This window comes from Gadus chalcogrammus, chromosome 16 (genome assembly GCF_026213295.1).
Source record: "Gadus chalcogrammus isolate NIFS_2021 chromosome 16, NIFS_Gcha_1.0, whole genome shotgun sequence".
Taxonomy (NCBI): domain Eukaryota; kingdom Metazoa; phylum Chordata; class Actinopteri; order Gadiformes; family Gadidae; genus Gadus; species Gadus chalcogrammus.
The window spans coordinates 21517446-21539734 of record NC_079427.1 but is presented as its reverse complement, the minus strand read 5'-3'; the positions used below and the strand labels follow the sequence as shown (position 1 = coordinate 21539734).

The window sequence follows — 22289 nt, the reverse complement described above, 5'->3', positions numbered from 1 at the left end:
CCAACAACTAACGAGCGTCCGCTTAACCACCTTAATCTCTACTAGCTCTTCCCTCTGAAACAGGGCAACATTCTAGAGGCCATCCCTGTCTCTGCTTGACTTTGCTCACCACACGTTCCACATGAGCGATGGGGAGTCTGAGTGTGTGTGTTTGTCTGACTGAATTTCTATGTGTGTGTGTGTGTGCGTGTGTGTGCGTGCGTCCGTGGATGTGTGTGTGTGTCTCTAGGAGCGAGCCTGTGTGGAGGTGGAGCGGGCCGCTCTTCAGGCGCTGCAGCGGGGCTACACTGAGCTGCAGGGCCTGCTCCTCCACCAGGGCCCCGGGGCCCGGAGGGACCAGCTGATGGAGCAGCTGAAACGGGTAGGGTGGAGAGGTTTACACTGCAGGTGTAAAAAAAAAGAAAGGCGTAGCTGCGGATCCGTCAGCTGCAGCTCCGCCAGCTGCTTAGCCCTTGGTGCCAGTCTACCCGTATGCGGGCTGTACCTTTTTGAACCCTTTAGCCAGGCAACACAACGTTCAGAGCGCCACGCAGCTTACCTCGATGAACACCTACTCATGCACCCCCCCCCCCCCCCCCCCCCACACACACACACACACACACTCCTGGTGTCTGCCCACCTAGTGCTAAGCCACTCCCATACAGACAGGCTTTATGGGGAGCATGAATGGCTATTCTCCCTGGTGGAGCATGTGGCCCCTGCGGCGGGTACAGTGAGCTGTGTGGGCGCGCTGCTCTCCTGTACACGATCCATTTCCGGGGGTTTAGAGTCTGCTGTTGAAACGGGGCCGTTTGGATTCGGTCCAAGCTGGGGGCAGCTTGTTTTTTACATTTGCCACAGCTCCAAGAATGCATAACTGCTCACTAATCAATTAACAAAGACTAGCTCCGTCGTTTTCTCTCCTCTTTTCTCTCCTCTGCCTTTTTGCTGTGACAATTTCCTGATGTGAGGATAGGTCTTATGCCTCGCTCTGTGCCTGTTTAGTCACACCTGACCTCTAAATCATCCCTTGAAAGCCACACGATGAAATATGACATATTCAATCAATGAACAAAATTCGATTGAACAAAGCTCCCTTTTCAGGAGGATGGGTGCTTCAAGGTCTGAGAGTCTTTGATTTGGGTGATGGGAGGGTTTGGCTGTGACACATGATGGGGAAGGACTGAATCTTTATGTATTCATTTATTTATTATATTGTATATTCCTGTGTGAAGTGTCAGCTATACTGATAATGTGCCGGTGTGTTTGTTGTTCCGTGTGTGTGTGTGTGTGTGTGTGTGTGTGTGTGTGTGTGTGTGTGTGTGTGTGTGTGTGTGTGTGTGTGTGTGTGTGTGTGTGTGTGTGTGTGTGTGTGTGTGTGTGTGTGTGTTCAGGAAGGGGAGGTGCTGGAGGCAAGCAGCAAGCGGTTTGAGGACCTGGAGTTCCAGCAGCTGGAGAAGGAGAGCAGCCTAGAGGAGGAGAGGGAGCTGGTGGGCCAGCAGCTGCTGCACGAGAGGGCCGACTTCCACCGCAGCTCGGCCCGCAGGAAGGTAGGATCACCACTATCTAGACCTTAGGATAGACTTTAACATGGGATTAGGATAGACCTTAACATAGACAGGGTCAGGATAGACTTTAACATGGGATTGGGATAGACCTTAACATAGACAGGGTCAGGATAGACTTTAACATAGATAGGTTCAGGATAGACTTTAACATAGATAGGTTCAGGATAGACTTTAACATAGATAGGGTCAGGATAGACTTTACCATAGATAGGGTCAGGATAGACTTTACCATAGATAGGGTCAGGATAGACTTTACCATAGATAGGGTCAGGATAGACTTTACCATAGATAGGGTTGGGGTCCCGGGACAGAAGGTGACCCTGTTCCTCTGTCCCCAAGGAGAAGGTGTGTGTTCTGGAGGGCCAGGCCCACCAGCTGGGTCTCCAGGCCTCCCAGGAGTCTGAGAGGATGACCTCGGAGCGGACTCTGGCCCTGCAGATGCTGCAGAAGGTGGGTGCTATGTTTGGCCGTGGGGCTGAAAGCCTTGTCTGACTAGCTCATTAGGAGTGTCTCTATAAACCCCGGGCTATCGTCTGACCGCGACCGTCCTTCCCCAGACTGCTCTTCGGTGCGCCCACCTTGTTTTAATATTCTTTGGTGGTGCTTCAGGTCCAGACGGCATTTTGGCTGATCTCTATAAACAGATATCACAGTGGATCCAAAGCTGAGTCGTTGTCCGATGATAGCCAGTGCCCTCTTGGATTGTTGCTCCGCACACACCCGGTTAAACTTGAACATGATTGGTCAATACCACTTGGACTACGAACCAATACCAAAATCTGGTCTTTTTGCCTACAGATTCGGCATCAGATATTTGTTTATAGAGATCCCTGTCGTGCTAATGGTCTGAGTGTCGTGCATTATAATGATGGTAATATTTAGTGTTACAATATAGTCTTAAATGGGTCAGATTCTGACCAGCTCAGATCCTGGAAGGCATTCAATCAGAATGCCATAGTCTACGTTAAAAAGTATCAATGAAACATTCTTGATTTGGCTAACTGTTAAAAGAAAATCAGTGATATCTCCATGTTGCCAAGCTCAAAGCTATGAGATGCCCCTCATGGAATTCCTTAATATGCAAATCAAGTTGACAATAATCCCCATTCTGATCTGGTTTCTCAGCAGAATCTGTGCTTCAATGTTGCTGGAGGATGTGGACGGCTTCTCTAACTCTTGTCTGCATTGTATTTATTCCTCAGGAGAAAGAGCGACTCTCGGTTCTGGAGAAGAGATACCACAGTCTGACGGGAGGGCGGACCTTTCCCAAGCCCTGCAGCACCATGAAAGAGGTGAGAGAACGACGGCCGACAGCCAGAGCAAACACTGACTGGCGGTGAGCTGCTTCTGTTAGACGTGTTCAGCGTGTTCATCCGGTGCATTTAGAATTGTGGTGCTGAGTAAACATTGTGCGATCCTAAACCGTTGCGCTGCAATCCGTTCTCCTGCTCTAATTGCTCATCTTCTGATCAACCTCTGAATTCGAGGGGGGTCTGCCACTGAGGGGGTCTTCGGGGCAGACCACAGGGTTAAAGGGGTCCTCCAGATATAAACCGTCAACTAGCGTCTGCTGTCTTACCCTCAGTCAGACACCTTGGTCATTTCCTAAGTCGTCATTGTCCGTCCAGAAGGGGACTTTTGAATTACTTTCCCAAGTCTGTGTCTTTAACCCTCTATTTCTCTTGTTCTCCTTCTGCTCCTCCTTCTGCTACTCCTTCTGCTCCTCCTTCTGCTCCTCCTTCTGCTCCTCCTTCTGCTCCTCCTTCTGCTCCTCCTTCTGCTCCTTCTTCTGCTCGACCTTCTGCTCCTTCTTCTGCTACTCCTTGCTGCTGTCTCCTTGCTGATGCCCCAACCCCTCCCTCCGCCGGCCTGTGAAGGAGTATGTGACGGTGGGCCAGCTCAGCCAGATGTACGGGATGCCTAAGGTGGAGTCGTCCCCCACCTCTCCTCCCCATCGCCCCCTGCAGGCCAGCGCCGGGGACCGCGTCTTCCCCCGCCTCCCCTCTTTGTACCGCTCCACCCCCTGTCTCTCTATGGAGGTGTGTGTGTGTGTGTGGTCGGTTTCTGACTGCCCCTTTTAAGACCCTCCTCCTTTTTTCCTTTGAGTCTGGGCCACAATCTGATTCTTGTTTCTGTCCCTCTCTGCTTTGCTTACTTGTTGTGTTCTCTTCTTCTACTCTCCTCTCGTCACGCTTTCCTGTCTTCCACGCGGCACCGTCCTCCTCTTCCTCCTCCTCCTTTTCTACTGTCAGTCGGAGGCCCGTAGGCCAAGCATCCCAATGCTAGATTTAGAGCAGTGGTACCGGGAGGTGATGGCGGCTGGGCAGGCCAACCAGCTCTGTCCTGTACCTCCTCTCTCTGCTAAGTCGCTTTCAGGCCACAAGCTACAGGTACACGGGATGAGACTTCCTCCTATTTTCTCCTCCTACTCCTTTTCTCTCTCCCACTCTTTCTCTCTCTGTTTCTGCAACTGTACAATACTGACAGCACCTTGCCAGTAAAACACTCAGAGTGTGTGGGTGGGTGTGTGTGTGTGCGTCTTTTTGTGCGTGTATGTCTGCATGTGATTTGGGGATGAAGTGTATTGACTCCTTAGGGGGGGGAAAGGGAAGTAACACACTCAACCCGGTGGATTGGGATTGTAATTATTGTGCAGACATGGTGGTGTAATTAACGTAGAGGAATTGAAAGGACCAGATATGAAAGGGCATTGTCCCAAGTGTGTGTGTGTGTGTGTGTGTGTGTGTGTGTGTGTGTGTGTGTGTGTTAAGCATAGCTTTAACTAGTGATCACCCGATATATCGGCCGATATTTGCTTTTTTTACGTGTATCGGTATCGGCCGATTGTCGATTAAAAAATTGCCGTGATTTACAGACAGTTCAATAAATGTTCATTTTTTTTTAATTGACACATGGTAACAGTTGTTATCATCATTGTGTCATTTTTATGATGTAAATTGAGGCGGGCTTAGCCTGGAAATCCAGGACCACATCTAGAAAACTAGGGTCTGGCAACGAGTAATGATAATGGCCCAACTCGAGGGGTGGCACCAAGCATGCATTTGAAAATATCACTGGATAGCACACATTGGATAACACTACAACCACTCAGAAGAATACAAGGGGTAACGTATCCAGACCAGTGGAGCTAACCAATAGATAAGACTCTTGCCGTATCCGGTCGGTAAACGGCAACGCTTTTGGCCCGCCTATATTGATACATCGATGTGATTGATTAATGTTCTGGGCCAGGGGAGGCCCAGAATATACACGAGTATATAGCTCGTTCCCAGAGTGACTCGCTGAGCAAATTCAAATTGTGCTCTCGCGAGAACTCTGGATTTCCAGGGTATTATCGGTTCCAAATATCGGCTTAAGAAAATCGGTATCAGCGTATCAGTTATCGGCTAAGGCTGATGAAAGAAAATCGGTATCGGTATCGGCCCTAAAAAAAAATCGGCCGATCCCTAGCTCTAACCACCTTGTATGAGCTTAAGTTGCATCTTGTGGATTAGATCTCTGTGTTTGTGAGACCCCAAGTTTAGTGATGACATTGTCCCTTGTCGAGGTGCATGAAATTAGTTCATGTCCCCCCTCTGATGGAGTGTAGCATCTCCCATAGCTGTATCTTTGCTTTGGCCAAACCAAGTTCGACCAAACCTCCCTGGCCAGGTTGATTTCTCCAACAAGCCCACAAACTAACAAATGCACACCATTGAAAAGGCGCTGGCCGGGGCAGACCTTTTGATCCTGTGGTCTGAGCCAATACGTCCTTCAACATCGTAGCAGTAACATCGTTGAGGTCTGAGCCAACACCTCCTTCAACATCGTAGAGTAGTAACATCGTTGAGGTCTGAGCCAACACCTCCTTCAACATCGGTAGTACGTTCAAGTGCAACTCGCAAAGGATGTTTACCTGTTCAAATAACTTTATTTTTAAATATAAAGTTTTGATGCATTGCTGGGTTTTAAGAGGATTTTTTTTTTTTATAATTTTATATTCCAAAAGCTTTTATCTGTACGTCGTGAATAGAATATTATTTGATGGGGTTTAAACATTGATCTTGTTGTTTTCTCCTATTCAAGCTATTGCATTGCAGCCAACTAGCAAAACAGAAACAGAAACGTGTGACCTATTTAGCAGACCTTATAAATTATGACCTCTCAACGTAGCTCATTACATGATGAGTCCCACTCGAAGCTGAGCTAAAATAATCCGCAACCAATCCTTGATTCCAACCTACACCCTATTTCTGATGAGTGAGCCTAAACTGTGAAAAAAGGATGCAGGTCAATCCTTTGGGGCGATTAGACCCAGTCAACGTACGTCTTCTAAAATTGCTTGTTGATCCTATCATCCTGGAAAGGATCCCTACAGAGAAACAAAACCTATTTCTTTAACTTTCGCCTGAGGCTGTTCTGTGTTTGTTGTCTCGCTCAAGGATAAGTCTCGCGAGAGTTGAGTTGTATCAGGAACGGTGGAAATGTGAGTGAGAGCTGGAGAGAGGAATGTTTGTTGTGGTGGATTACAGAAAGCATAGCTTTGTGCTATCTAAAGGTTCTGGGGAGGGAGAGTTGAGATTGAAATCATCATAGGGACACCTCCTTAAGTGAGACTTGCTCGGACACAACAACAAAGGTTTGAAAAACAGGTTGTATTGACGTAGTGGTCCTTTCCAGGAAGCTGGAATATAATAGGAGTCTGTCAGTGGCAGAAACAAGCAAGCTCTTTAAGAGGACGGCAGCATGTTACTGCAGATTACAGCTGCAACGTTCTCACTCAATACTGGACACATCTCAGAAACCGTGGTCAGTCCTTAGACCCTAATTGATCGGACCAAGGGTCCATGTTGAAAAATCCTGAAGTTCTCGTTGAACATCATCTCACTTTCTCTTGCTCCATGAGATCTGAACGTTGTAAAAGGTTTCTGACTTTGATTCAGCGGTTCCAGCTGACCTCCTCTTGCTCTTCGTTGTCAGGTGTTTCGCTCAAAGCAGGACACTGACGTGGGACTGTCCGTTCACCAGACTAAAGCTGGCTCTCCGTCCCTGCTCCACCACGGCCATGCAACGCTGGGCCGAAACTCATCCCCCAAGGTTAGTTTGATGAAGACTAAACTCATCCTCCAAGGTTAGTTTGATGAAGACTAAACTCATCCTCCAAGGTTAGTTTGATGAAGACTAAACTCATCCTCCAAGGTTAGTTTGAGGACTAAACTCATCCTCCAAGGTTAGTTTGATGAAGACTAAACTCATCCTCCAAGGTGAGTTTGATGAAGACTAAACTCATCCTCCAAGGTTAGTTTGATGACGACTAAACTCATCCTCCAAGGTTAGTTTGATGAAGACTAAACTCATCCTCCAAGGTTAGTTTGATGAAGACTAAACTCATCCTCCAAGGTTAGTTTGATGAAGACTAAACTCATCCTCCAAGGTTAGTTTGATGAAGACTAAACTCATCCTCCAAGGTTAGTTTGATGAAGACTAAACTCATCCTCCAAGGTTAGTTTGATGAAGACTAAACTCATCCTCCAAGGTTAGTTTGATGAAGACTAAACTCATCCTCCAAGGTTAGTTTGATGAAGACTGGACTCATCCTCTAAGGTTAGTTTGAGGACTAAACTCATCCTCCAAGGTTAGTTTGAGGACTAAACTCATCCTTCAAGGTTAGTTTGAGGACTAAACTCACCCTCCAAGGTTAGTTTGATGAAGACTAAACTCATCCTCCAAGGTTAGTTTGATGAAGACTAAACTCATCCTCCAAGGTTAGTTTGAGGACTAAACTCATCCTCCAAGGTTAGTTTGATGAAGACTAAACTCATCCTCCAAGGTTAGTTTGATGAAGACTAAACTCATCCTCCAAGGTTAGTTTGATGAAGACTAAACTCATCCTCCAAGGTTAGTTTGAGGACTAAACTCATCCTCAAAGGTTAGTTTGATGACTACTAAACTCATCCTCAAAGGTTAGTTTGAGGACTAACCTCATCCTCCAAGGTTATTTTGAGGACTAACCTCATCCTCCAAGGTTATTTTGAGGACTAAACTCATCTTCCAAGGTTAGTTTGATGAAGACTCAACAGTTTTGTGGTTGCCTTTATTAGTATGAAGTAGTTCTTTACTACTTGTAGGCATTGGGTTAAGTAGGTACTTTGATAATGTGATATTTGCTGTGACTGTTGGGCACTACCACTCATACAAAGAAAGGAGGAGCCTTTATTTCTAATTGGTATGTATGATGCTACTCTGCACTCTCTGCCGGTGTTGTTAACTACTACTACTGTTGTTAGCTGTTCACTAACCAATCCGATAGCGATTGTTTGCTGGGATTGATGGCAGCCTCTATTGGAAGTGTCTTGTGATAAATACAAAATGGGAACCCAAAACAAGTGAGCATGTAAACGCCCACTTCTATGTATGTTTTTAGTGGTTTAACTTGTGGTAATCCTTGTGTCCCACAGAGTCCCCTTCTGGGGGCCAACAGCACCGGCAGTCTGCCCCGGAACCTGGCCGCCACGCTGCAGGACATAGAGAACAAGAGGCAGCTCGCCCTGCAGCAGAAAGGTGACCGCACACCTCCTCCACCACTTCCTACTGTACCACACACCTCCTCCTTTACCCCACCACAATCTCCTCCTCCTCCTCTTCCTCCTCCTCCTGCTGTACCACTCTCCGAGAGAAATGTGGTTTAGATTGGAACAGAGGCTTCACAGACCCATGGTGTCTTCAGAAGGCCGTGTTTGTCCTCAATTTCTATTTGTCACGTCCTTCCTCCCCCCACCTCTGTGTGGCTGTGTGTTCCTCCTATCTGGACACGTCTCTGTGTCCTCAGAGTCCCAGAGGCCTGGTGTACACTCCGTAGCGGAAGCCCCTGAAGGTAGCACTTGTTTATTTAGTTTTTTTACACTGAGATTGGTACTCTCTTTTATTCTCTTTTATTCAGCATCTCTTTCATCCCTTCTGCCATCTCTGCTCTTTGTCTGTCTCCCTCTCCATCCGTCCGCCTGCTCTCTGATGTTCCCTTTATGTCTGCTTGGGCCTTCAAATGAAATCACGCTCCTCTAGTATTCTGTTTTTTGGGAGAATCAATATTGCATGTTCAGCGCTACAGTGCAACGGTTTTTAGTTTGTACAAATATTTTGGCTCCAGCATTCTAAGGGTTTGATGATGTGCGATAAAGGGGCCCTCTCCACAGCCCTAGTTAAGGGTTTGATGATGTGTGATACAGGGGCCCTTCACAGCCCTCATTGTTAAGGGTTCACTGATGTGTGATACAGGGGCCCTCTCCACAGCCCCCATGGTTAGGAGGGGACTATGCTGTAGCTTGGGGCCCTTGAATCAAATCAGGCCTTTCAGCGATTACAACAAGCTGCTGCGGCAATGTGCCTTGCTCTGTGTGGTGCTGAAGCTGGTGGTGCTGAAGCTGGTGGTGCTGAAGCTGGTGGTGCTGAAGCTGGTGGGGCTGAAGCTGGTGGGGCTGAAGCTGGTGGGGCTGAAGCTGGTGGGGCTGTTACCTGGTGGTGTCTTCATAACAGAAGGTGGATCTGTGGTGGTGGTGTCTCCATGCTGCTTCTAACAGTGAAGCCTCCTGACGGTGTTGTGGTCCCCCTGACGGTGTCGCGGTCCCCCTGACGGTGTCGCGGTCCCCCTGACGGTGTCGCGGTCCCCCTGACGGTGTTGTGGTGCTTTGCAGGGCAGCAGGTGATCGAGGAGCAGCGGCGGCGTCTGCTAGCCCTGAAGCAGCGGGCGGTACTGGAGGCCCAGTGCCAGTGGGAGGCACTGCGGGGCGCCCAGGCCCCGCCGGCCGCCGCCCCGTCCTCCCACTACCCGTCCTCCCAGTGCCAGTGGGAGGCGCTGCGGGGCGCCCAGCCGGCCCCCGCCCAGTCCTCCCAGTACTCCTCGGTCGCCGACGGGGGGGGCTCGCCCCACCTGATGCACCACTCCATCCTGCACCACCACCAGCACCAGGAGGGCGGAGGAGGGAGGCCCTACGACACGCTGAGCCTGGAGAGCTCCGACAGCATGGACACCAGCATCTCCACCGGCAACAACTCGGCCTGCTCACCTGACAACATGTCCAGGTGGGGACGTGCACGCACGCACGCATGCACGCACGCACGCACGCACGCACGCACGCACGCACGCACGCACGCACGCACGCACGCACGCACGCACGCACGCACGCACGCCACACGCACGCACGGACACACGCACGGACACACGCACGGACACACACACACACACACACACACACACACACACACACACACACACACACACACACACACACACACACACACACACACACACACACACACACACACACACGTGCGAACACACACCAACAAACACAAACAATATGCACATATGGGGACAAGAAAATATCATAATTGAAAAGATCATCAAAATCATATTATTTATATATATATGTGTGTGTGTATATATAAATATATATATATATATATATATATATATATATATATTAGAGCTGTCAAGCGATTAAAATATTTAATCGTGATTAATCGCATTAATGTCATAGTTAACTCACGATTAATCCCAATTAATCACAAATTATTTTTCTATGCTAAATATCCCTTGATTTTTTTGTCCCATAATTCTTCTCATTTTAATTCTCTTATCAACATGGTGAAGTGCATCGGCTTGCCTTGTGCAAATGATTTTTTATTGATAACAACATTGGCATATACTGATCAAAACAGGACGATACAAAAAAAGAGCCTATAGTGCAATTAAACGACTGCTTTGAACAAATGTCATTTGAACATAGCAGTCAGGCTACTGCTTCTTTGTTTTGAGCCAAAGAAAAAAAAAAGAATATATATATATTATTTATTTTCTTTAAATATAATAATTGCGTTAATCGTGCGATAAAAAAATTAACGCCGTTGAAATTGGTTTGCGTTAACGCCGTTAATAACGCGTTTAACTGACAGCTCTAATATATATATATATATATAAACCTGTAATAGCGTAACCCATTGATGCTGGTGGCTCACATTGTGGTCCTCTGGTCTTCAGCAGCAGTGGAATGGACGCCTTAAGGATCGAGGAGATGGGGAAGATGTTGAGGGAGGCCCAGCTGGAGAAGGCCAGGCTGATCGAGTCACGGGTAAGTTAAAGGGATGGGACCTGATCACCTTAACCAGATCACATCCCTTAACCAGCTGGGGAACGTGGGCAGTACATAGGGTTTAAAAGACATGTAATAACAGCAGAGACTACCACAATGCATCCAGAGATCTCTGTCCACAACATCAACCAGGGCTGAGCAGCAGCCCCTTCTCTCTCATGGGGGGCAGGCCCCAAAGACCTACGCCCCCCCAGGCTCAACGCCTGCTGAGGCTGCTCCATGAGCACCACTACCCCCCACCGTGTGTGTGTCTGTGTGTGTGTGTGTGTGCGTGTATGTGTAAACCTTTTGTCATATTGTTGCCATAGCAGAGCCATTCTTGGGAGCAAGATGTATGCTTTGCCGACTTCTGAATTTTAAAACGCTGGGCATTGCTTGAGGGGATGCAGCATGCAATAATAATGAAGCCCTCCCCCACCAACCGTGTCCGAGCGTACGGAGACATCCATGTTTAATGGGGTTAGTTCTGGGATCCACGCAGCACTGTCTCTGTGAGGAAAGAACCATTGCACAAAGCAGGCAGCTCTAGTAAACTCCAACCCAAGTTCAAATGAGTATCTACGGTATTAAAACAATAATTTACAGCAATAAACACAAAAAAATGCACTGCTAATTTAATTCAATTTATAATTCACTAACCCAGTATTTAAAGGGACATTATATATGTGTACAGGCCATTGAAAATCAAGAGCCTAAAAAAAACACAGTCTGGTGACAATTTATTCCAAAAGCAATTTGGAGCAATTTGTCACAGAAGGGGAACAGGAATGAGGCGCGTGTGTCTGCGCTGCAGGAGCAGGAGTGCTTGGTGCGCAGCCGGCTGCTGGACGAGGAGAGGAGGAGGAGGGAGGAGGCAGAGCGGAGGCTGCAGGACGAGACCTGCCATCGGCAGCTGCTGGTGGAGAAGGAAGTGAAGATGAGGGCCAAGAACTTCTCCCAGGTGGGGAACAACGCGCACCAGCACACAGTCTGACAGCCCTATACGACCCCCTTGTTAGAATGCATTCAATAATAATTTGGGGGCGCCACTGGGTAGCGTGTGTAACATTAAGGGCTGATTATGGTAACCTGACTCCGCCTGATGGATTGATTCGCATTTGCTCAGCATATCCATCTAGGAACCTTCCGTTGGAGAACTTTTGGGAAAGCGCGAAAATACTGGTTAGCTGATTGGATAAACCATCAGTCCATCACCACCTATTCCATGTTGTTTAGACTGAACAGTCTCTTCTCGTTGCGTCACACCTAAACCCGCCTCAAAACCAACGCTGATTGGCGAACGTTTAGCGAACGTCTCCAAATTTTCTCCATCGCAGGTTACCAGACTGATCTGCGAGGCGATACAATGGAGCTCGCGGGATTTCTCGCCCGTGGTCCTTTGTCCCATAACCTCCTGTCTATCTCACTCTATCTTAAAACATGAAAATGCCCAAAAAAATTCAAAATAAATAAATAGTAATAATCAATTTAATGGATTGACCCCCGACCCGCAGGCCCGGCCCATGACGCGCTACCTCCCCATCCGCAAGGAGGAGTTTGACCTGCGCACGCACGTCGAGTCGTCTGGCCACAACGTGGACACCTGCTACCACGTCATCCTCACAGACAAGATGTGCAAGGGCTACCTGGTGAAGATGGGCGGCAAGATCAAGTCCTGGAAGAAGCGCTGGTTCGTGTTCGACCGCCTCAAGAGGACCTTCTCCTACTACGTCGGTAGGACTCTGGATCCACATTAAGACCTTTCTGAGACACCTCGAGCGCTTTGCATAGTCAGTGTGTCTCACTCCTCATCTGGAGCACGGCAGCCATTTTGCTAACCACACACTGGCTTTCAACACCGGGGTTAGCCCCCTACTCTAGTGATGACTGAGTAGAGACACCGGGGTTAGCCCCCTACTCTAGTGATGACTGAGTAGAGACACCGGGGTTAGCCCCCTACTCTAGTGATGACTGAGTAGAGACACCGGGGTTAGCCCCCTACTCTAGTGATGACTGAGTAGAGACACCGGGGTTAGCCCCCTACTCTAGTGATGACTGAGTAGAGACACCGGGGTTAGCCCCCTACTCTAGTGATGACTGAGTAGAGACACCGGGGTTAGCCCCCTACTCTAGTGATGAGTAGAGACACCGGGGTTAGCCCCCTACTCTAGTGATGAGTAGAGACACCGGGGTTAGCCCCCTACTCTAGTGATGACTGAGTAGAGACACCGGGGTTAGCCCCCTACTCTAGTGATGAGTAGAGACACCGGGGTTAGCCCCCTACTCTAGTGATGAGTAGAGACACCGGGGTTAGCCCCCTACTCTAGTGATGAGTAGAGACACCGGGGGGTCAGGACCTCGGTTTAACGTCTCCTCTGTAAGATGGTGCCCCTACGCAGGACACTGTGTCCCGGGGGCGTTGGGGATATGACATGGCTTTGACAGATATTTGTCGCAGGCTAGAGTTAGAGCGTCCCCTAATGGCCCTCCAACCCCTCTACAAGCACTAGCTGGTCTCCCAACGAAGAGTGGCCCGGGCCAGCCCTGCTTAGCTTCCCGAGGAACCAGCATCTCAATGCAGAGGGAATCATGGTCCTGGCTTGTTTTTTGTATTATAAGTAGAAGTAGTATTCTTCTGAATGATGATGGAAGTGATTGATTCTGAGCGATCTGCTCTCTTAATCAAGTTAGATAATGGAGCCAAGGGTCAACTTATAGGTAGAATGGGATAATGTAAGCACAAAGTGTATAAAGTGAGAAGCGGTAGGGTTGAGGTGGTTTGTGTGATTGAGGTCACGGTGATTATGATTGTATTATTAGCTGCACAGAGGAACTGAGCAGCTCTCTGAAGGCGTCCCATGTGTGTGTGCGTACAGTGACACCTGAGAATCTCAGCAGACAGCGGTGGCCCTGAACCCCAGTGTGGGGATGAGGAGGGTGTTTCTGGGAGAGAGCATCGCTCGCACAATCTCTAATGTAGTCATCCGCCGCGAGCGTTGGGACTCGTTAGGCCTGTAAGGCGTTCTCTCTTAGCTTTTTTTCCGTGGCTTCAAAAGGCTCTGCTTGAAGTATGTTCTTCTCGCGCCGCGCTTTCAAGCAAAAGGCGCGTGGAGAATACCACATAGGTCGTTAGCATACGCAGCCAGCACCACAGGCGCTCTGAGGAGGCGGGGGGGTGGGGAGCCATTAAGATGCAAGGCTCACCTCTCTACTTCTGTTGACCTTGAAACAAAGATTGGGGTGCAGGCAGAGGTGATGCCCAGCCACTCTGCCCTCCCCACCAGAGGGGGTATTCTCCCGAGACACGTCCCCCTGAAGAAGTCCCAACGCTTCATTAGCACATAATGAGTCGGAGGGGGGGGACCACATTTATTATTCCTCGAAATTATGATGCTTATGCGGCATGTGTACCTACCACTCTTAAGTAAGCGTACGCCAGTGTTTCTGCGCCTAAAGAAAGAGGGGAGAGTGTGAGAGGGATGGAGGGTTTGAGTTCCTCAGCTCCCCCTGCTGCTGTTCTGCAGTGGCTGATGAAATAAAACGCAACCATGTACCCGGCGAGTGTAAGAGCGCAAGGCAAGTCTGAAATACAATGAGCACGCTATTAGCTTAGAAAAACACTCTCGCACATACCAGAAAAAATAATTTGCTGCGGTTGTCTTTTTCCATCCATCATCACAAACAATATATGGGGGATCATCCGTTGTATTTCCCTCTTCCTTGGTAATGACTGAATCACCCGCGGTCCGCAACTCTATCCTCTGTGACACACGGATGGAGGAAGAAACCCAACCACTGGATGGGGTTCAAAGGCTCAGGCTTATATTTTGATCTGACCAAATTGTGTGCTCTTTTTTATTTTGTATTGTGGTGCAGACAAGCACGAGACCAAGCTGAAGGGGGTGATCTACTTCCAGGCCATTGAGGAGGTCTACTACGACCACCTGCGCAGTGCCACCAAGGTATGTCTCAGGTTGAACATGTATTCCCGCTGACGGGGTTTTCCCAAACCTCTCTCCCTCTCGGTTCAGATCCCGCCCCCCCCCCCTGTGTGTGTGTGTGTGTGTGTGTGTGTGTGTGTGTGTGTGTGTGTGTGTGTGTGTGTGTCTGTGTCTGTGTCTGTGTCTGTGTCTGTGTCTGTGTGTGTGTGTGTGTGTGTGTGTGTGTGTGTTCTAGCTGTCATGGTTGTGTCATGGCTCTTTTGAATGCTTGGGCTCCCAGTCCAGCCCGCATCCCGATGTGTGAGTGTGTCAGTGTGGGCGGCTGGTCCGCTTGGATTGCTGAAGCCTCGCACTCCTGCAGCCCTCAGAGGAACCTGCGGCACGCGGCTGACTGGACAGCTGGGGTCCCTGCTGTTGCAGGAGCGTTGTGGATGATGTCAGGCACCGCACGCGTCTAGCCCTCCTTGTGACGCGTGGTTGTTTGCTGCACACTAGAAGAGACGGTACCGAGTCCGGCGATCGGTGGTTAAACACCTGTTCTAAACATCGCAGCTGTTTTACCCATAAAGTCTTTAATTGGCACCAGGTGGTAAACGTATATATTTAGAAGCGAGTGGAGTGTGTATTATTTCTACTCTGGCTGTCGCTGCCCCCCTCCCAGTCGAGTTGCTTCCCCAGTGCCTTCCTCAGCTCTAGTGAGACCCCAGGCATGATGCTCCTCACAGCCTGCTGCTGGCTGTCTGTTCCGCTGCATACTAGGATGCATGCTTTACTGCATACTGCCTGGCTGTTTGGCATCATACTGGCTGGCTGTTTGGCTGCATACTAGCTGGCCATTTGGCTGCATGCTTGGATGCACCAGCACAGAGCAGAGTGTAAACCAGTTAAGGGGTTTGCCTTTCCTTCTGTGTTCTGAACAGAATAAGAGGTAAAAGTGCTGTTTAAAACAACATGAAATCCTTAGTCCTAGCTTTACATGCGATAAACAGGTTTCGGAAAGTTAGTATAACATTTGATTCCATTTTGTTTAATGTGTATTAGTATTATTGGTGAATAGGCCCCTTTACCTAGTACTAATGGAGGTTTTATGTGTCTTAGTATTCCCCGTGTTTGTGTGTGGCCTCATGATGATGACCACGTGTGTTTCCAGAGTCCCAACCCCTCCCTCACCTTCTGCGTGAAGACCCACGACCGCCTCTACTACATGGTGGCCCCCTCGCCCGAGGCTATGCGCATCTGGATGGACGTGATCGTCACCGGGGCGGAGGGCTACACCCAGTTCCTGAACTGATGTCCCCTACATAGCCCTGGACCCACAGGGCCGCCCGCTGCCTTCTGCAGGGAACTCTGGCTCATAGTGCACCCCCCTCTCCTCACTCCAAACGCCCACTCCGTCTCACTCTCTTTCCCCACCCCAGCCACGCCCACGCCCGCTCCGTCTCACTCTCCTCTTCACTCCGCCTACGCCAAGTGTCAGCGCCGGAAGGCACTGGACCTGGACCTGGGTCTAGACCTGGACCTTGAGCTTGACCTGAAACCGGACCTGGGCCTCGACCTAGAGCTGGTGCTGCCAGACTATATTTGAAGCTCTTTCAAATACAATGGATTCCACTTGACAACCTTTCTATTATAGATGGATTAACAGTCCGATACATACAATGATACATTTCTTCCCGTCTTCAGTGTCTGGCTCAAGTGGTACTTTCACTTTTGTTTCATTAATTGGTCATCAAGGCTCAAATGTTGTTGGTGTTTCTCTGTTATGATTGACAGGTCAGTTCCGCTCGTGTAATTAGAAAGTTATGAAAAACTACATTTCACATGTATTTTATTGAGAGGTTTAGTATGTAAGGGTTGGATAATTAATTTCTACATTTTCTACTTTTTTGTTTGGATTTAAAAAGGGAGCCAACAGAGGACACACAAACACATTGTATATAAACCAAAATGGAACCAAACTTTCTAAAGAATTTCTTTATTGCCAAATGGAGACCTTGTTGTAGTTCCATGTTTCAAAGCCTTTCATATTATAGCTTTTCTTTTCCTTTTTTTACTCCCCATCGCTAAAGGTGCCAAATGACTGAACATTATGACACATCGATACATGAAGCCACATTTCAGTCAGAGGTGGGATCATTCTTATCGTAACTATTTAAAAAGATTTAAATTGCATTTCATTACGAGGAATTTGAGCTTAACTATCCATTATTATTCATCAGCAAAATATGCAAATCTTAAACTTGCCTGTTGGACGCCCAGCGTGGCTCCAATGTGGAACACCTCGAGTCCAGCCTTCTGCCCACACTGGTGTTACACAAAGAGCATTCGTATGTCCTTCACCCTATACACTAAAACGATGTGCCATTTGTATCAATACTTGGCCTTTTTCTTGTTGGTGCTAAGGTTTTAAGGTAACTGCTGTCTGTACTTTACTGTCAAGTTACATATCCCTGTGTTCTCAGTTTAATTCAAACACACAGACACCACACACATCCAGTGTATCCAAGGATTGTGTTAGCCTTGACCCCAAACTCTGGACTTTCCGAAGCAGGCGTCTCCGCAGCGAGCCACCAGAGGGAGCCCCAGAGACCACCTTTCACACTTGGCACTGTCCGACTGGACTGTCATAAGGGATGACATGGATCCATGCCGTTCCCCAAGCTGTGCCTTAAGTGATTCAGTGTACAGAGAACCCCCCATTTGGCACTAGCACGGTCCACTGTGTGGATGCTACCGTATGCCACTGTGATACACACACCCCCCCCCCCCACTGTTATGAGAGGGTTGGATCATCACCAGGTGCCAGCCTGTGTCTTGTTGAGGGGTCATGTTGCTCCTCTGTGACAGTGTTGTGCGTGTGTTGTGCTGACGTGTTGAGTGGGCATGTAACAGTCTGTGATGTCAGAATGTGGTTTCTTCTCTGTTCATGTGTCACATTTGGTAGGTAGATTATTTATGATGACAATGAGGTGGAAAAGGGGAAAGAAAATCTAAGAAAAAATGCTATGCCCCACTCCTCCCCCCGAACCTCCTAGTCTTGTGGTCGATTGATAAAGGAATCTAGATGGGCTACCGTGGGTTCTATTGATAGAGGAACGTAGATGGGCTACGGTGGGTTTTATTGATAGAGGAACGTAGATGGGCTACGGTGGGTTCTATTGATAGACGAACGTAGATGGGCTACGGTGGGTTCTATTGATAGACGAACGTAGATGGGCTACGGTGGGTTCTATTGATAGAGGAACGTAGATGGCTACGGTGGATTCTATTGATAGAGGAACGTAGATGGGTTCCATTGAAAATCAAACAGTGTTGTACGAGGGAAACAGATTTGTATTTTGTCATTTAAAGATTTTATTGTGGCGAAATTTAAACTATGGTAGTGATGAATTAATATAATATTTGTTAGAAACAGAATAAAATGTAGAGCAAGGCGCACTACATGAAATCACAATCACAATTCACCTGTAATCACCCAGCCTGTGCAGACAAACTTCTACCTAAGCTGTTTTGTAATACTGGTTTGTTTCCGTCGTTCGGATCCATTCAATCCCAGTCGACTGTTGGACCATTATTGTGTTTACGGTACCTTGTTTCATAGCTCACTGTCACGCCAATGGAAACTGGATTATCTTTATCGATTAAAAGACAGAATTGTAATTGAATAAACATTGGCTTTCTTGAATGCATGTCATCTTGGCAAATTCCTCTTTTGTGTATATGTTGAAATTAAATCTTATCTTTTGTCATTCAAAGAATTCACTGGCTACAATTAACAATGTAGCACAACCATTAGTCCGGCTTTAATTTGATTGATGTGCTTCTTGTTGGTGGCTCCGATCGTTCCAATAGTAGATCATTCACATCATCACCTACAAGATTAAAGAAGGTTATTATTTGCAATTCTCAAGTTGTAATTAAAGTATTTTTGGTTTTTAGTTTTTGCTTAAAAACCAAAAGAGGCACAGCAGGATCTACACTTTAATTAATAACAAAACAGCAAGCTGGAATGTGATGTACACATTAGGCAGGGACCTTGGTAAGCTTCAGCTGGGCGTGGTTAAACTGGGTGTACTTACGCTCCGCACAAGGGGAGGAGTAGTCTGCCACTGCCTCGTCACCTTGGAAACAACACAAAGGACAATCAAATGAAGAGCACTCCTCCTCACACGAGTCCTAAGAAGTGGGACTGCGGGGGGGTCATACTTGTCTGGTAGTAGTCGTACACCTTCACCACGGCCGGCCTCAGGTTCCTGACGGCCTCCTCCTCCTCCAGGGTCACGCTGTAGCTCCTCAACACCTCCTTCTTCAGCTGCACACAGAAGAACAGTGAGGGGAGGAGCACAGGAATGTAAACACAAGCATGATGGGAACAGGGCTCCCCTGGTACGTACGCCGTCGAGGTAGATGTTGATGTAGCCCTCTTCAAAGTCCACACGCTTCACACTGCTCTCTCTCTTCAGCTGAGAGGGAAGAACACAGAACGCTTGCTGACAACAGTCTTCATGTTGAAAAAGAAATATGAATACAAAACAGAGCAGTGCATCTAAACTCACTTAAATGGCTACACACAGAACAGAGAAGTGCATCTAAACTCACTTAAAGGGCTACACACAGACCAGTGCATCTAAACTCACTTAAAGGGCTACACACACCAGTGCATCTAAACTCACTTAAAGGGCTACACACAGACCAGTGCATCTAAACTCACCTCCTGCAGAGTGCTCTGCTGAAGGCCATAGCCTGACAGGAGCTTGAGGTTGATGATCACCATGTTGGTCTCCTCTCTCCTACCTTGGTACCTGAGCAACACGGGCAGAAAACCTTCTCAGATGGCCATTCAGTTAACAAGTTCACCTTCCAGAAGACTGTCTTAAAGGAAACCCAACACAGAATTTGAGGTTGTCTGAGCCAACGAGCAACATCTTAAAAAGTTCTTTGTATGGTGGACTCTTTGATTCAGAACCTCGGTGACGTTACCAAGCGACACAAAATGGCCAGTAACAGGTAATTCAAGCAATGACGAGCAAGGATCAAACCATTGCATTATGATGTAGTCCACTAGATCCCATTTCATCTAAGATAAGTTGTTTTAGGGGTTCGGTTTGCTTGCCATCTATACAGGGCTATGGAACCTTTAGGACTGGAGAGCCAGTGGGCAGATTTTAGTTACAAAACAAAAAATCTGTGTGTCTCATTAAAAAATTTACTGGTTAAGTCCACAGTGTACCCTTTAGTCTAGAATTCATTACTAGACTCAAGTTGTGTTTGATGTTCTGTTGTTGGTGGATGCAATGGTTGTATACTGTACATTCACTAAGCCAGTGACAGCACACAGCCGGTTCCCCGTCTATCTGGTAGGTATCGTTGTGGTCTATCTGCTGAGGTCTCCACCACCCCTCTCTCAACAGTCTGGCCTTTTGCCATATCCTTACCTGAGGTCCACTCTGATGGTCAGTGTGGGCCGGGTGCTGTTACACACAGCGGTCGTTGTTGCGACGATGTGGAAGGAACTGAAGTCACCAGGAGGGGGAATGTTGTAACGCATGGCGATCTGGTTGGTGACAACAAGGTGAACCAACATCGGGGTGGAATTACTTGTTGAATTAGATTTTAAGTGCCATCCCCCTCCAGGAATATTGAATCGGGGGCTTACCCCGATCTTTGGGGTACCGTCACCATACAAAAACAAAAACCAGGAGCTTACAAAGTCCAAAAATCTCTCCATATGCCAATATATATTTTAAGGCTGAAACTGAAGTAGTTAATTATTAGTATCAAACAGATTCTATGCGTTTGTAGGAACCATGAAATAAAAGGCTATACTAGCTCATCTATGTATTAAGGCAAGATGGGAAGTTCGATACAAAATATTTATATACAGACCATTAGAACTAAATTGATAGAATATAAGAAGTTCTCGAAGAAGACTTTCAACATGCCTATCTTTTAGACCATGGTTGACATATATTAAGGACTATTAATGAATGCTATTCTAAGTTAAGACTTTATACAAGGAAAGCCTTTATACCTTCCAATGGATGAACACAAATAATAAGAGCTGCTGCTTGGCACCCATAAAGCGGCAGTTGACCAGAGATGTGTCATGGGGCAACCAAGACAGACGCTCAGGCTTCAGTGACTAGTATCAACCCATGAGGTGGGAACCCCTTCTTGGCTTCTTGGAAACCCCTCCTTCCTCCTCCACCCCTGGTCCCGGACACAGCCCTGGTCCCGGACACAGCCCTGGTCCCGGACACAGCCCTGGTCCCGGACACAGCCCTGGTCCCGGACACAGCCCGGTGCCTGTACATAGTCCTGCCCCTGGGGGTCCCACCTGTGCCTGGACACAGCCCTGCCCCTGGGCCGTGACGCGGTAGTCCCCGGGCAGGCGGTCCAGCGCCTGCTCCTGGTACAGCAGCCGGGTGCTCTGGTCCACGGTGAACTGCCAGCTGGTCCCGCCCAGCGAGCTCAGCCCCACCACGCTGGCGCCCTCCGAGCTGTAGGTGGCAGCGCCGTAGCGGGCCAGGGCCTGGAGGGCCACCACCGTGTCCTGTTGGAGTCCAACGGGGTTTACAATTACAATTAGGGTATTTAGCAGACGCCTTTATCCAAAGCGACTTACACACACTATTGTGTTAATACACACATTGACACACCGACGGCAGAGTCAACCATGCAAGGCGGCAGCCAGCTCATCAGGAGCAGTTAGGGTTAGCTGTCTTGCTCAGGAACAAATCAACACACAGCTAGGAGGTTTACACGTTGCACCGGGCGTCAGAACCACACATCTCCTCAATTCATTTAAAATCAAACTGTGGTTAGACAGGACAGATTGAATGAGATTCTGGAACGTGAAAGCTTGCGTGTGTGGGTGGACGTTAATGCTGGGGGCCATTTAGTATCACACAGTGTACATTGGTGTGTGTCCTCCGACCTGCGTAGAGGCGAAGCCGCCGTAGGGGTTCTGCTGTTGGATGAGCCAGCGTGTGATGCTGGAGGCATAGCCTAGGTCGAAGCCCGGCACCGGGGGTCCGGAGAGAACCGCAAGCAGTACGTAGGCCGTCATCTCAACCTCCAGGGAGTCCAGAACCGTCTCAGAGGCCTCCGCCCGCTTCCAGTGGCGCGTGCCCCCTAGAAGAGCAGAGATAGTGAGGGGCTTTTGTGAGAACTACACTTGAACTACTGCAGTAGTTCTAAGTTTATCTTTATTACTTGAATATAAAGCCACATGTATTGAAAACAGTCATGCCTGGCTTAAATACTGTCTTTAACACATATACAGGATACATCTGATCCCCAATATTTCTTTAAATGTGTGCGTGCCCTGCAAATATTGAAAAAGTAGAGTGCCTATGGATGATCTAGTCTAGACTAGACCCTGATCTAATCAATGTTCTCCTCAAAACGTCTGCGGTCAGGCTACTTCATGCGTGGGCAGGCCGAACAGAGATGCAGCTACCGTCTGTGACGGAGCGCTGGTGGAGAGCGGTGAGGAGCGCGGCCCTGGTCTGCTGGTCCCCTGCCAGGGTGAAGGTGTAGGAGAGGAGGGCTGTGGTGTACATGTTCTCCAGCTTTCCCGCTACCGCCACTCTCAGGCACTGCAGGCACCCAGACACCATGGGGTCTGCCTGCAATGGGCACACCAGGCAACAAGGGAATCAGCTATATAC

The 22289-nt window shown here is 48.3% G+C and overlaps 2 protein-coding genes across 11 annotated transcripts in view; one reads left to right on the top strand and one right to left on the bottom strand.

The window, feature by feature from the left end:
- The window catches only part of phldb1b (pleckstrin homology-like domain, family B, member 1b), a 64009-nt gene extending 46961 nt beyond the window's left edge, over nt 1-17048 (top strand). For 6 of the 9 annotated variants that reach the window (XM_056612003.1, XM_056612006.1, XM_056612002.1 and 3 more), the window contains 15 exons: nt 230-361; nt 1374-1529; nt 1887-1997; nt 2750-2839; nt 3425-3586; nt 3800-3937; nt 6528-6644; nt 8006-8108; nt 8377-8421; nt 9239-9626; nt 10585-10675; nt 11490-11636; nt 12190-12409; nt 14552-14637; nt 15767-17048. In XM_056612003.1, coding sequence (XP_056467978.1) covers nt 230-361; nt 1374-1529; nt 1887-1997; nt 2750-2839; nt 3425-3586; nt 3800-3937; nt 6528-6644; nt 8006-8108; nt 8377-8421; nt 9239-9626; nt 10585-10675; nt 11490-11636; nt 12190-12409; nt 14552-14637; nt 15767-15907 — 2127 coding nt within the window. In that variant the 3' untranslated portion in view covers nt 15908-17048. The remainder of the gene's footprint in view (nt 1-229; nt 362-1373; nt 1530-1886; nt 1998-2749; nt 2840-3424; nt 3587-3799; nt 3938-6527; nt 6645-8005; nt 8109-8376; nt 8422-9238; nt 9627-10584; nt 10676-11489; nt 11637-12189; nt 12410-14551; nt 14638-15766) is intronic. The other 3 variants (XM_056612001.1, XM_056612004.1, XM_056612007.1) reach the window with 3 other exon arrangements.
- Nucleotides 16452-22289, bottom strand: part of LOC130406431 (alpha-2-macroglobulin-like protein 1) — a 27945-nt gene continuing 22107 nt past the window's right edge. For both annotated transcript variants that reach the window (XM_056612010.1, XM_056612011.1), the window contains exons 28-36: nt 22079-22247; nt 21554-21750; nt 20954-21169; nt 20052-20170; nt 19328-19418; nt 19011-19079; nt 18823-18928; nt 18696-18737; nt 16452-18488 (exon numbers count right to left, since the gene is read on the bottom strand). In XM_056612010.1, coding sequence (XP_056467985.1) covers nt 18409-18488; nt 18696-18737; nt 18823-18928; nt 19011-19079; nt 19328-19418; nt 20052-20170; nt 20954-21169; nt 21554-21750; nt 22079-22247 — 1089 coding nt within the window. In that variant the 3' untranslated portion in view covers nt 16452-18408. The remainder of the gene's footprint in view (nt 18489-18695; nt 18738-18822; nt 18929-19010; nt 19080-19327; nt 19419-20051; nt 20171-20953; nt 21170-21553; nt 21751-22078; nt 22248-22289) is intronic.